Raw genomic sequence first — 13,532 nt, forward strand, 5'->3', positions numbered from 1 at the left:
TATTTCACAAGGAATAATCTGAAGGTAGGTGCTTGTGTTTAGTGGCCACTTCTGTCAGAGCAAGTTGTACCCACTAGCGTTTTAGCATATGAGAAGAGAATACTCTTATCAAGAAGTTCTATTTTTCTCAAAACCATGACGTGTGTTATGTTTCCCCAGGAAATTGTCGGAGAAAAAGCCCAAAAATAAAATAGAGAATGAACAAAAGGTAAAATGTGCTCTTTAAAAAAGTGTTGCTCTAAATCCTCATGAACTTCAATCAGGCAGAGTTTTGTGGATTTCTTTAATAATGCACAGGACAGAGAATTAGTTTCAAAGGGTTGATAATGATCACTCCTGTTTTATGCCATTTTAGGGGGGAAATACATAGGGATGGCCAGCGGTCGGGGTGCCAGTGGTCAGAAGACTGACAGCGGCATCCCGATGCTCAGAATCCTGACAGGGGTTTGGTAAGCATACTTACCCTCTCCCTGTACCCCTTAACTCTCCCTAATCCATGCCTAAACCTAACCTCCCCCCCGCAGCCTAACCCTAACGTTCACCCTTAGTGCCTAAACCTAATACTCCTTGCAGCCTAACATCCCCCTTCCTCGCAGCCCAACCCTAACCCACCCCCTAGTGTCTAAACCTAACACCCCCCCATCCCCCGGCCTAATAGTCCCTGGCATACTGTACTTACGATCAGGATGCCGGCTGACAGGATTCCAGTGTTGCCATTTCGAGTGATGGGATTCTGGTCTTCTGTCCGGTGGTCGGTATTCCGGTAGTGGGATTTTGACTGCTGGCATCCTGACCGCTGGTATGCTAAACGCATACCGTAGGGGTAAACTTACTGATGTGCAGTCTTACCAAAATGTAGGTTTTCATGCACTTTAATGTGTGATTTGTAAACTCTGCATTTTAAAGGCCAAACCACAGATCAAAGCACATTATTCAAACTGCAATGTCTCAAAACACAATTTTACTATTTAGATGTGTAAGGTACACAAACCATCCAATGTATTTAGACAAGAAAATAGAGAGTAGTTCACAAGCGCTGTTGGACTAACTCCCAGTAGGTAGGTTCTTCACGATTTCTCCTGGATTCCCTATGAACTGAACTGGACCAAAAGAGTGGGAAAAACTTGATCAGGTACCAGATAGTAATCAGTTTCTCATCACTATTCAATACCAGGAACCTTGGACTCACCTAAAATCAGTAAAATGCGTTCCTCAAAAGATATCTTTTTAGTTTTCACACATTCAACACATCAGAGCATATACCCTTCCCATAAAAAGGACACTCACCAATAGAATGGTCCCTATGTTCATCAAAAGGTTTCTTCCAATATAATGTTTCCAGAAGGGTGAAGTTCCAGGGGCAATGGCTCCAAATAATCATCAAACAGGATAACAGGATAGCCTCCTCACCGTTATTTATTCACATAGTTTAGACAAATATGTGTACAAAAATTCATTTAGAGAAACAAGTAAAAACATTAAAAGTTCTCGTATAGGTTGGTCTGTTCCACTCTACTCCCCAAGGAAACCAAAAACATTCCTTTCACCAATAGATCCCGGGAAACATGGGAGATCGAAAAGTTTTAGGTTTAAAGATTATATTCCCTAAGAGTCAGCAGAAGTGGATATCCCCAACAGTATTACTCATACAACCAACGCATTTCGGAAATGTCTTCCTTCCTCAGGGTGTAGAGTGAATCAGCCAAGATGGCTATTTATACCCTAACACATAATCATGTGGTCAACTGCCAATCAAAATGTTCCTTCACAAAGTGGCATTTAAGCAGTACAATATCACTTCAAAACACATACGTATCCCACATAAACATATCTCTGTATAATTCAATTGCCTTAAATTATCATAAATAAACCTTTCTCCGGCAGGGTCCACAGGTTATCCACAGGATAACATTGGGATATGATGACGCGACAGCGGATTTGCACCAGTCAAAGCTTTCTGTCTCCCGGCATGCAAGGGGCCTGTCCAAATACACCCGCCTTCTGGGTCAGGCAAATCAGTTTTCTGTTTGGTGCGGCAGGAGCCGGACCATGGTCAGTGGGCTGCTGGTTTTTAGCAGCCATAAGCTTTTTTATTTTATTTTTATAGTCTTACTATTTTTTTTGAGCGATCTTTCTAAAAAGCGTCTTATGCGTACCTTAGAAAGAGTCGCTCCAACAACTCCCCGCCAGGTTGTGACGACGCTTACCCATGTGTACAGTGCTGTTTCGGCGGGCGTCTGTGTAGGATGTACTAGCTAGTCCAGCAGACATTACCAGGCTGTGGCCAGAGAGAAGGTAAGGCATTGGCTCTGCTTAGTAGGGGAACACGGACACAGCAACACTGTTTCGGGAGGAGACTACCGAACAGTCGCTGAAGCGGCTGCCACCACGGGTGCACCAGCGCTAGGCCTTAGGAATCATAGGCTCCAGGGGTAGTATGAGGCCGTGATCCCTATGGTTGATATCAGCAGTGGGGAGTCGGACGCTTCCTTGGTCGTCCCTCCCCCTGGTTCATGACCAGTTTCCTCCGAGTCTCCCACCATGAACTGAGTTCCTGCTTCCGTCTGAGACGCTGTGTATCTAAGGGGACCCAGTTGCAGCATAGGCGGCTATGTGACTGGTGCGTCAGTGTTCATTTGGCAGTCTGTATTCACTGTAGCTTCACGGAGCGGTTGTGTACACTATTAGCGTCTGGATCCACTCAGCGTTTGCTAACGTATTGACCGATCCTGGAAGCGGGGTAAAGTCTCCCTGTATCACACTCTCCTGAGTCAGGTGATACAGCACTAAGGGGGTCATTCCGAGTTGATCGCTAGCTGCCGTTGTTCGCAGCGCAGCGATCAGGGAAAAAAATCGGCACTTCTGCGCATGCGTATGGTGCGCACGCGCGACGTACTTTCACAAAATACAGTTTTACGCAAGGTCTAGCGACGCTTTTCAGTCGCACTGCTGATCGTTGAGTGATTGACAGGAAGTGGGTGTTTCTGGGTGGTAACTGACCGTTTCCGGGAAGTGTGTGTAAAAACGCAGGCGTGCCAGATAAAAACGCAGGTGTGGCTGGGGAAACGGTGGAGTGGCTGGCCGAACTCAGGGCGTGTTTGTGACGTCAAAACAGGAACTAAATAGTCTGAAGTCATCGCAAGGTAAGAGTAGGTCTGCAGCTACTCTGAAACTGCACAATTTTTTTAAGCAGCAGCGCTGCGATCCTTTCGTTCGCACTTCTGCTAAGCTAAGATACACTCCCAGAGGGCGGCGACTTAGCGTTTGCACTGCTGCTAAAAGCAGCTAGCGAACGATCAACTCGGAATGAGGGCCTAAGTCTCTATCTATCTATGAATACGAATAGTTAGATAAGTGCCCGATGCATATGAGTCTGTAAACTATTACTGCTGGTTTCTTTTGCTGTGCGACTGAATACGTTTAAAAAACTCCTATATTAGGTAATGTGGTAATATGTTCTCCTACATACTTGAAATGTATTTGTAGTTGATTATGTGCTCATATTGCTTATTATACTAATGTATAACCTGTGACTGATTGCTAGTGTGATTGCTGGCTTTACTATAATTCTTTCAGTTTTTCTGTGTATTCCGATGATCAATGCCTGTGCAAAGCAGGGTAGGGTCGGATTGTATGTCACTTTCACAAATTTTAAAGTGATTACAGTCACAAATTGTGTAGTAACACTGTATAGGTGTGTGATTTATTTATCATGTCTAAGAGCGGCAAGGGTGAGGAAAATACACTTTCCACAGCAGCACCAACACTCATGTTGTCTCCTCTACATAATGGATTATGTACAAAATGTTTAGCTTTCACTAAAGCCTCTTAAATAAGCCGAGGCAGGCACAGGTTCAAGTTGAACCCCAGGGGCTGCTTTTGCACAGACATTATCCAGTATAGCTGAGCAGATGAGGACTTACAGAGACGAGGAGGAATGCCTCAGCTCAGTGGATATACCTGAGCTAATTAGTGCTATGAAAGCCATTCTATCCTTACAAGAGGCAGCAGAGCCTTTGTTAAAATCTAAGGCACCTGTGTTTAAACATCCCAAAACAGTTAGGACTGAGTTTCCTGGGACAGATCAGCTGAATGGAAGTTATGCAAGAGGCCTAGATTATGCCCATTATCCTCTTCCAGCTGCGGACTGATTAAAAAGGTAGGTGGCTCCCAAAGTAGATGCGCATGTCATTCGATTGGTGCGAAAATCTACATTACCTTCAACATCATTAAATGGATAGATGGTTTTCTACAAAACATTTTCTCTTTGTCTGGGGCAATCATAAGACCAGCCATGGCTTCAGCCTGGATGGCAAAAGCAGTGGCAGCCTGGGCTGATGTATTGGAGGATGATCTTTCAATGGCATCTAGAGAGCAAAAATCTCATATTGCACATGTTAAACAGGCGGCTATTTTTATGAAAGAAGCAGCTTTGAATATGGGTACAGCCTCTCAGGCATTAGCCTCAGCAGTAGCAGCTCGCAGAGTGATCTGTCTACGTACATGGAAAGCTGACTCAGAATCCAAGAAAGTTCTGTAGCCTTTTACTGGAGATATTCTTTCTGATAAAGAATGAAACAGTATTTTGGAGTCAGAAGCAGAGTCCAGTAAAGTAAGTTCCTCACACACACACAAATCCAAGCCTAGATTTCCAGGTTTCCGGCCCCTTCAGACTCAAGGAAAAGCAAAAGGAAAGCGTGATGGCAAATAGTCTCAATCTGACAAGTCTAGTAAGACTAAAAAGCATTGGGCTACCAGAGGACCGGCTTCCAAATCAGAAGATACGTCTTCAGCCTGATGGTGCGGGCCTTCACCTGGGGGACCCCAGGTGGGAGGGTGACTTCTTAAGTTTGCACAGATCTAGCAGCAATCTTCCACAGATGCCTGGGTGCAAGAAACGGTATCTCACGGTTATGTGTTGCTGCAACGAGGACAAGGTTTTTATTCCAACCTGTTTCTAGTCCAGAAGCCAATGCTCAATCTCAAAGTACTGAACAAGCACATTAGGGTGCTTTTGGTTTCATATGGAGATTTTACGTTCCATTATTTTGGCCATGGAGCCGGAGGATTTTATGGTATCCCTGAATATCCAGGATGTTTACCTACATGTTCCTATAGCACTGTCCCATCAGCACTATCTTATGTTTACTATCCTCCAGCATCATTTTCAGTTTCAGGGCTTACCATTTGGACTGGCCACGGCTCCCAGAGTTTTCACCAGAATTATGGTGGTGATGGCATCTTATTTCCGTCAGCAGGGGATAAGGATTTTTCCATACCTCAACGATTTATTAATCCTAGTCTCAGGAATTGTTTCAGTGTAATCTGCAACAGACAATTGCTTGTTTACAGAGACACGGTTGGCTCATCAATTGGGAAAAGTCATCCCTGGTTCCGTCACAACGGATTATTCATTTGGGGGCTGTGCTGAATTCAGGTCTTCAGAGAGTAATTTTACCTCTGAACAAAATATCCAAAATTCTGCAACATCTGATCCTTTCCAAATGGAATGGTTATCATCAGACAATAAAAACGCAGACTATGGTCCTTCCTCTGGAAGTAAGGAGGTCATTAGCCCGGTGGCTACAGACATCCCATCTGGACAAAGGGAGACCCTTTTGGATGTCAGATTGGGAAATTCTGACCACAGATGCCAGTCTTAAGGCTTGGGAGCGGTGTCAGAAAGGAGTTGCTTCCAGGGGCAGTGGACAGATGAAGAAAGTTGCCTGCCAATAAATATATTGGAACTTTGGGCCATATATATGTCACTTATTCAGACAAAGGACATCCTCCATGGGAAACCAGTCCAGATCCGCTCGGACAGTGCAACAGCAGTAGCAGACCTCAACCATCAGGGAGGAACTCGCAGCCAGAATGGAATGAAGGAGGTAAGTCACACATTACAGTGGGCAGAACTTTATCTTTCACCCGTTTCTGCAGTGTTCATTCCGGGAGTCCTAAACTGGGAAGCGGATTTTCTCAGTCGACATGCCATTCGTGCAAATGAATGGGCTTTACACCCAGAGGTCTTCCAGATTCTGGTAGACAAATGGGGTTTACCGGAAATAGATTTCATGGCGTCACACCAGAACAACAAAGTTTCCGCATACTGGTCAAGCACAAAGGATCCCAGAGTGATCTTTGTGGATGCCTTGTCAGTGAGATGGGACTTTCGTCTGGCTTATGTGTTTCCATCAATCGCCCTGTTACCCAGGGTAATTTCGAAAGAAGGGCGCCATAATGCAAATAGCTCCGGTTTGGCCCAGAAGACATTGGTACACAGATCTGCAGAGGCTGTCGATGGATGCTTCATTCCTACTCCCCCAACATCCAGATGTACTGTCTCGGGGTCCTTGCTGTCACAAGCACCTGTCTTTAACGGCGTGACTCTTGAGACTTCCATCCTGAAAGCAAGAGGATTCTCACAAGCAATCCAAACAATGCTCAGACCAAGGAAACCTTTCTCAGCTCGGATTTATCACCGAATATGGCACGCCTATATTCAGTGGTGCAGTGACCAGAAATTTGACCCTAGGACGTTCAGAGTTTCCAGAGTCTTGGCATTCCTTCAGGCAGGAATGGACAAAGGTTTACAGATGGCTCCCTTGAGAGGGCTAGTGTCAGCATTGACTATATGGTTCCAAAAGAAAATTGCTAATCTACAGGATGTGTGCACTTTTTTCCAGGGAATGTTACACATTCAACCTCCTTTTGTTCCTCCTACAGTGCCTTGGGACTTAAGTTTAGTCCTAAAGGCCCTTCAAGTTGCCCCATTTGAACCACTTAAATGAGTGGATCTTAAATGGTTGACAGCTAAAGTTCTCTTTCTACTGGCTATTGCTTCAGCTACAAGAGTTTCAGATTTAGGGGCATTGTTATATCGCTCTCCTTTTCTGATTTTTTTTTTATCCAGATAGAGCGGTTCTCCGAACCAAATCTGGGTATCTTCCTAAGGTGGTGTCTAAATTCCACCTTAGCGGTAAAATTGTAGTCCCGGCCTTGCAGGGGCTGGACCTTTCTGTGGGATATGCATCGTTGGACATAGTCCGTGTCTTATGGATCTACGTGGATCGTACCAGTGCCATCAGAAAGACAGACATTCTCTTCGTTCACTATGGATTTCACAAGAGAGGATGGCCTGCTGATAAGCAGACACTAGCAAGGTGGCTTCGGATGACAATTTTAGAAGCCTACTCTGAAGCTGATCTCCCTATACTGGCTAATGTCTCTGCTCACTCTACTCATAAGGTAGGTTCGTCGTGGACAGCACAACATGGTGCTTCAGCAGAACAGATATGTAAGGTAGCCACATGATCTTCCTTTAACACAATCATTAGACATTATGTCGTTGCCTCTCAGGACGCGGAATTCGGGCGAAGGATTCTCCTGTCCAATCAAGAGCGTCCCCACCACTAAATTGTTTTGGGACATCCCAGTGTTAGCCTGTGGATAATCTGTGAACCCTGCCGGAGAAATAATCGTTATGGTAAAACTTACCATTGATGACGCTAATTCTCCTAAGTCCACAGGGATCCCACCTTGACACACCTGATTTGAGGATCCTTTTCACTCACTAACCTCTTCCTTCTTGTATGGAAGGGTATGCATATGTGTTCTTCTCGCCTGATTAGGGCTCTCCATGATGCTCCTGCCTTGAGCTTTGGAAAAACAACTGATTTGCCTGAGCCAAGAGGCGGGGATATATGGACGGGCCCGTTGCATGCTGGGAGTCAGAAAGCTTTGACCATTTGGCGCAAATCCGCTATCGCGTCATCATATCCCAATGTTATTCTGTGGATCCTGTGGACTTAAGAGAAATACCGTTATCAATGGTAAGTTTTACCATAACGATTATTTTTGTCCATAAAATGCTCTAATTGTACACCATATAAACCCATGTAAGGATCTCCGGAGCGTCTATGCAACGAAAAGTCTCTCTTCCTAAAATCCATTCCACCTTTTAATATTGATATATTTCTCCAGTCACAGATAACCTCCCATAATCCTTAATGGGGTATATGCAATTCACGGCGAATCGCGGCAATTTTTCGCCGTTTTTTAATTCGACTAAATTCGCCAGGTGAATTCCGGAAGGTGGCTTCCGGAATTCACCATATTCAATGAAAAACGGATTCGCCAGAATCGCGGGCGAAAATCGGCCGATTTGGCGGATTTTGCCGCGATTTTAAAAAACGGGAAAAAACGGGAAAAACCCGGAAAAAAAAATGGCGTGGGGTCCCCCCTCCAAAGCATAACCAGCCTCGGGCTCTTCGAGCTGGTCCTGGTTCTAAAAATGCAGGGGAAAAATTGGGCAGGGATCCCCCGTATTTTTAAAACCAGCACCGGGCTCTGCGCCTGGTGCTGGTGCCAAAAATACGGGGGACAAAAAGAGTAGGGTTCCCCCGTATTTTTAACACCAGCATCGGGCTCCACTAGCTGGACAGATAATGCCACAGCCGGGGGTCACTTTTATGCCGTGCCCTGCGGCCGTGGCATTAACTATCCAACTAGTCACCCCTCGCCGGGGTACCCTGGGGGAGTGGGGACCCCTACAATCAAGGGGTCCCCCCCCCAGCCACCCAAGGGCCAGGGGTAAAGCCCGAGGCTGTCCCCCCCCATCCAATGGGCTGCGGATGGGGGGGCTAATAGCCTTTTGTGATAATAAAAAGATATTGTTTTTTCCATTAGTACTACAAGTCCCAGCAAGCCTCCCCCGCAAGCTGGTACTTGGAGAACCACAAGTACCAGCATGCGGGAGAAAAACGGGCCCGCTGGTACCTGTAGTACTACTGGAAAAAAAATACCCAAATAAAAACAGGACACACACACCGTGAAAGTAAAACTTTATTTCATACGCCGACACACACATACTTACCTATGTTGACACGCCGACTGCCACGGTCTCCGACGATCCGAGGTACCTGTGAAAAAATTATACTCACCTTCCAGCGTCCAGAGGTACATCCAGGTCCAGAGATAATCCACGTACTTGGCAAAACAAAAAAACGAACACCGATCCATACCGGACTAGAAAGGGGTCCAATGCTTTCACATCAGACCCCTTTCTCCCGAATGCCGGGACATCACGTGACTCCTGTCACTGAAGTCCCTTCAGCCAATCAGGAAGCGCTACTTCCGTGGCGCTCATCTGATTGGCTGTGCGCTGTCTGTGATGTGACAGCGAATCGCAAAGCCGCTCCATTACTTTCAATGGTGGGAACTTAGCGGCTAGCGGGGGGGTCACCCGCCGGTCAGCCGCTGACCAACGGGTGACCTCACCGCTAGCCGCTAAGTTCCCACCATTGAATATAATGGACTGGGCTGTGCGATGCGCTGTCTGCTCAGACGCACAGAGCCAATCAGATGAGCGCAACGAAGTTGCGCTTCCTGATTGGCTATAGAGACCTTTCTGTGACAGCTGTCACTGACAGGTCTCTCTGCATTCGGGGATAGGGGTCCCATGTGTCAGCATGGGACCCCTTTCAGTCCGTTTGGTCGGGTATTTGCGGTTTGTTATTTTCTACAAGTACGTGGATGTATCTCTGGCCCCTGGCTGAGGTGAGTATATTGATCTTTTTTTTCAGGTACCCCTGGATTCTACATGGAGAAGAGGACCGATGTCGGCGTGTGAACATAGGTAAGTATGTGTGTGTCGACGTAAGAAATAAAGTTTTACTTTCACGGTGTGTGTGTCCTGTTTTTATTTGGGTATTTTTTTTCCAGTAGTACTACAGGTACCAGCGGGCCCGTTTTTCTCCCGCAAGCTGGTACTTGTGGTTCTCCAAGTACCAGCTTGCGGGGGAGGCTTGCTGGGACTTGTAGTACTACTGGAAAAAACAATATCTTTTAATTATCACAAAAGGCTATCAGCCCTCCCATCCGCAGCCCATTGGATGGGGGGGGACAGCCTCGGGCTTCACCCCTGGCCCTTGGGTGGCTGGGGGGGGGGACCCCTTGATTGAAGGGGTCCCCACTCCCCCAGGGTACCCCGGTCAGGGGTGACTAGTTGGATATTTAATGCCACGGCCGCAGGGCACGGCATAAAAGTGACCCCCGGCTGTGGCATTATCTGTCCAGCTAGTGGAGCCCGATGCTGGTGTTAAAAATACGGGGGACCCCTACTCTTTTTGTCCCCCGTATTTTTGGCACCAGCACCAGGCGCAGAGCCCGGTGCTGGTTTTAAAAATACGGGGGATCCCCTGTCAATTTTTTCCCCGCATTTTTAGAACCAGGACCAGCTCGAAGAGCCCGAGGCTGGTTATGCTTTGGAGGGGGGACCCCACGCAATTTTTTTTTCGGATTGTACCGTTCCAGCAATAAAAAAAAATAAAAAATAATAATAATATTTTAAAAAAATTATAAATAATATTTGTGCCTCCAAAAAAAAAAAAAAAAAAGTACCTAATCCCTTCTAATATAAATAGATCTGCTATTCCCAAAAAAAAACAACACAAAAAAACCCATGTTTAAATTTTTTTTATTTGTTTTCACCCTCCAAAGTGTGGCGGATTGAAAATGACGAATTTGCTGTCTAAAAGCACTGCTGTCGAATTTCCAAACTTGAATTGAATATGCTTTGGTCGAATTGCAGCACTTATATCATTGCAGAAAAGTCGAATTTGCAAAAATTCGAATTTCAAAAAGTCGAATTTTGAAAGTCCGTTTTTTGGTCGGAAAGCACTGAATTGCATAGGCAAATTTTTTTTTTGGTCGAAAATGACCCGAAATTCGACAATTTCGGGAATTCGACCGCAATTGCATATACCCCAATGTATCCATATTCCTTTGATTCAATAAAATCGGCGTCAAGATTTATCTCTGGAGGAAGCATGAGTTGTGCGCTTCCTTAACCTCCTTCATTACCGAAGAAGGCGTCATGTCACTGCCGGTCATTGAGCCGCAATCCGGAAATGTCAGTGACTGTGGGTCGCAAACGGCGTTATCAATCTCCGGAGCTCTCGTTACGTCACTTCCAGTAATTTAGCGGAAGTACTGAAGAGACCGATGGAATGCAAATATCGTAGCTATGTTCAGATCCATTGGGCATCGATTACATATATAAAAAATAAATAAATAATATTAGTAATGACAATAAAAGTATTTATCAAATACATTTAACCAACATCTCAGACATTCAGTAAAAAAAAAAAAAAGGAATATCGTAGGAACCACTTAGTTTCAAACTCGACGTTGAGCCCCGTGGGTACAAGAGTCCTCATCTCATATATACTGTAGTTCTCATTTCTGTTTTAGCCAGCTTTTCATCTTCTCCATCTGGATTTGACCGTCTTAATCCCTCAAAAACTAACCATGTCATTTATATTACACTCATGCTGGTTTTTAAAATGTAATGAAACATTATGGGACTCCAACCCTTTTTTTATATGTTCCGTACATGCTCCGCCAATCGTGTTTTTAGCATACAATATGTGCAGTCTTTCCCACATATTGAGCTTTCAAGGAGTATTCCAGGAGATATGTACAGTATTTTGGATGGCATGTTACAAAATCTCTTATTTCATGTGTCTTATTGGTTTGACATGATTTATATTCTGTTATTTTCCTCTTATCACTCTTACATGTCCGACACATTAAACAAGTGCCACTCCTAAAAAAAATCCTTTAGATTTGTTTATTATAGGGATTTGTGGAATAGATGCGACACTCCTTACCACTTCATCTTTCAAATGTTGTGCCTTTCTGTATACAAATCTAGTGGTGCTTGAGAAATGTGATTTCAATAGGGGATCCTTTCTCAGGATTCCCCAGTGTTCCTTAACTATACATTCCACCAGTTTATACTGACCTGTATACTTGTTAAAAAACGGCATGCAGCTATTCAAGACATCCTTATCTCTTTGGTTGTTCACTGCCTCTTAAAGCACTGACTATCCAATTGTGACCCTCTCTCCATAGTATCTCAAATATCCTTCTCCTTATACCCTTTTGCTGAGAACTGGTTACCCAAAGATTGGGCATGAATTTATATTCTTTTATGTCTGTGCAATTCCTATGTATATGTATAAACTGGCTAATTGGTATGCTCCTCAGCCAGTTGCTATGATGATTACTGGAAGAGTCAATAAAAGAATTACAATCCGTAGGTTTTGTAAAAAATTTAGTTTTTATCACATTATCCTCAACATAAATGGTCAAATCTAAGAAATGTACTTCTACAGAACTAATACTAAGGTTAGATTAATATTGGCATTATTATTGTTAAAATAAGTACAAAAATCATCCAATGAGGGGCAATCACCCCCCACCCCCGTATAAACATTACATCATCTATGTAGCAATTCCAAGACACCAGACTGGCACCAGTCATGGCCATTCCACTCACAATTTTCCTCCCAAAGCTCTATGAATAAGTTGGCATAGCTTGGTGCCAGTCTTGTGCCCATCGCATTTCCCATTATTTGCAGATAGAAGGGCCAGTCAAACCACAAAAAGTTATTACACAGAATAAGTGATATTCCTTCTATTCTAAATTCCTTTTTATTTTCCTCCAGAACCATTTCATGATTTATAATTGTATATACCGATGTGACGTTGGCTGTCACCAGAACAAAACTCTTAAACCATTTTATTTTGGCCAATTGAATTATTAATTGAAATGGTGTCCTTCAAATAGGATGGAGCACCTTTTTCTATACGCTGTAACAGATTGTCAATATACAAAGAGAGATTAGACAGACAAGAATTGGTCCCGGGCAGTCAGGCGGTTTCTCCTTATTTTTGTGTATTTTGGGTAAAATATATATAGCTGGTATCGACGGGTTCTCAATAATCATAAAGAGACCTTCCTCCCCTGTTATTACACTTCTGGAGGTATACATAGATAAAAAGTCTCAAACTTATTAATAATCCCTACACTGGGACTCCCCATCAGTTTTTTATACTTTTTTTTTATCCATTAGCTGCCTTATAATCTCTTCATTATATTGATCTAAATTCATTATGACCCCCCCTTCCCTTGTCAGCAAGTTTAACCACTATTCCTTTATTATTCCTCAGATTATTAAGGGCTTTCCGTCCGTCTTTTGTTACATTTTTATTTCTATTACGTTTACATTTTGTGCTCTCTAAATCCTCCTTTATTAATCTCTCAAATTACTCTATAAAGCAGCCTTTTTATGTCTGGGATAAGACGTAGATTTTCTCAAACTTAATCGTGGAGGTGGTCATCTCATTATCTTCTCCCTTGGTAATTTCTTCAAAATATCTCTTTAATGTTATCTTTCTAAACTTCTCAGTGTCCAGAAAGACTCCAAACTTATCAAAGTTACTTGATGGAGCAAATTTAGGACCCATTTCTAAAACACTTTATTTGTGTTAAGATAATGAGATGACCACCTCCACGATTAAGTCTAAAAGAAAATCTACTATTTATCCCAGACATAAAAAGGCTGCTTTGTAGAGTCATTTGAAAGATTAATACAGGAGGATTTAGAAAACACAAAATTTATACCTAATAGCAATAAGAATTTAACAAGACGAACGGAAAGCCTTTAATGACCTGAGGAATAATA

The 13,532-nt window shown here is 43.8% G+C and overlaps 1 protein-coding gene across 9 annotated transcripts in view; it reads left to right on the plus strand.

Moving 5' to 3' along the window:
* Nucleotides 1-13,532, plus strand: part of SYCP2 (synaptonemal complex protein 2) — a 1,046,702-nt gene that overhangs the window by 787,568 nt on the left and 245,602 nt on the right. For all 9 annotated transcript variants that reach the window (XM_063959338.1, XM_063959341.1, XM_063959339.1 and 6 more), the window contains one exon: nucleotides 160-208. In XM_063959338.1, the coding sequence (XP_063815408.1) occupies nucleotides 160-208 (49 nt within the window). The remainder of the gene's footprint in view (nucleotides 1-159; nucleotides 209-13,532) is intronic.

Source organism: Pseudophryne corroboree, chromosome 3 (genome assembly GCF_028390025.1).
Source record: "Pseudophryne corroboree isolate aPseCor3 chromosome 3, aPseCor3.hap2, whole genome shotgun sequence".
NCBI classification, from domain to species: Eukaryota; Metazoa; Chordata; class Amphibia; order Anura; family Myobatrachidae; genus Pseudophryne; species Pseudophryne corroboree.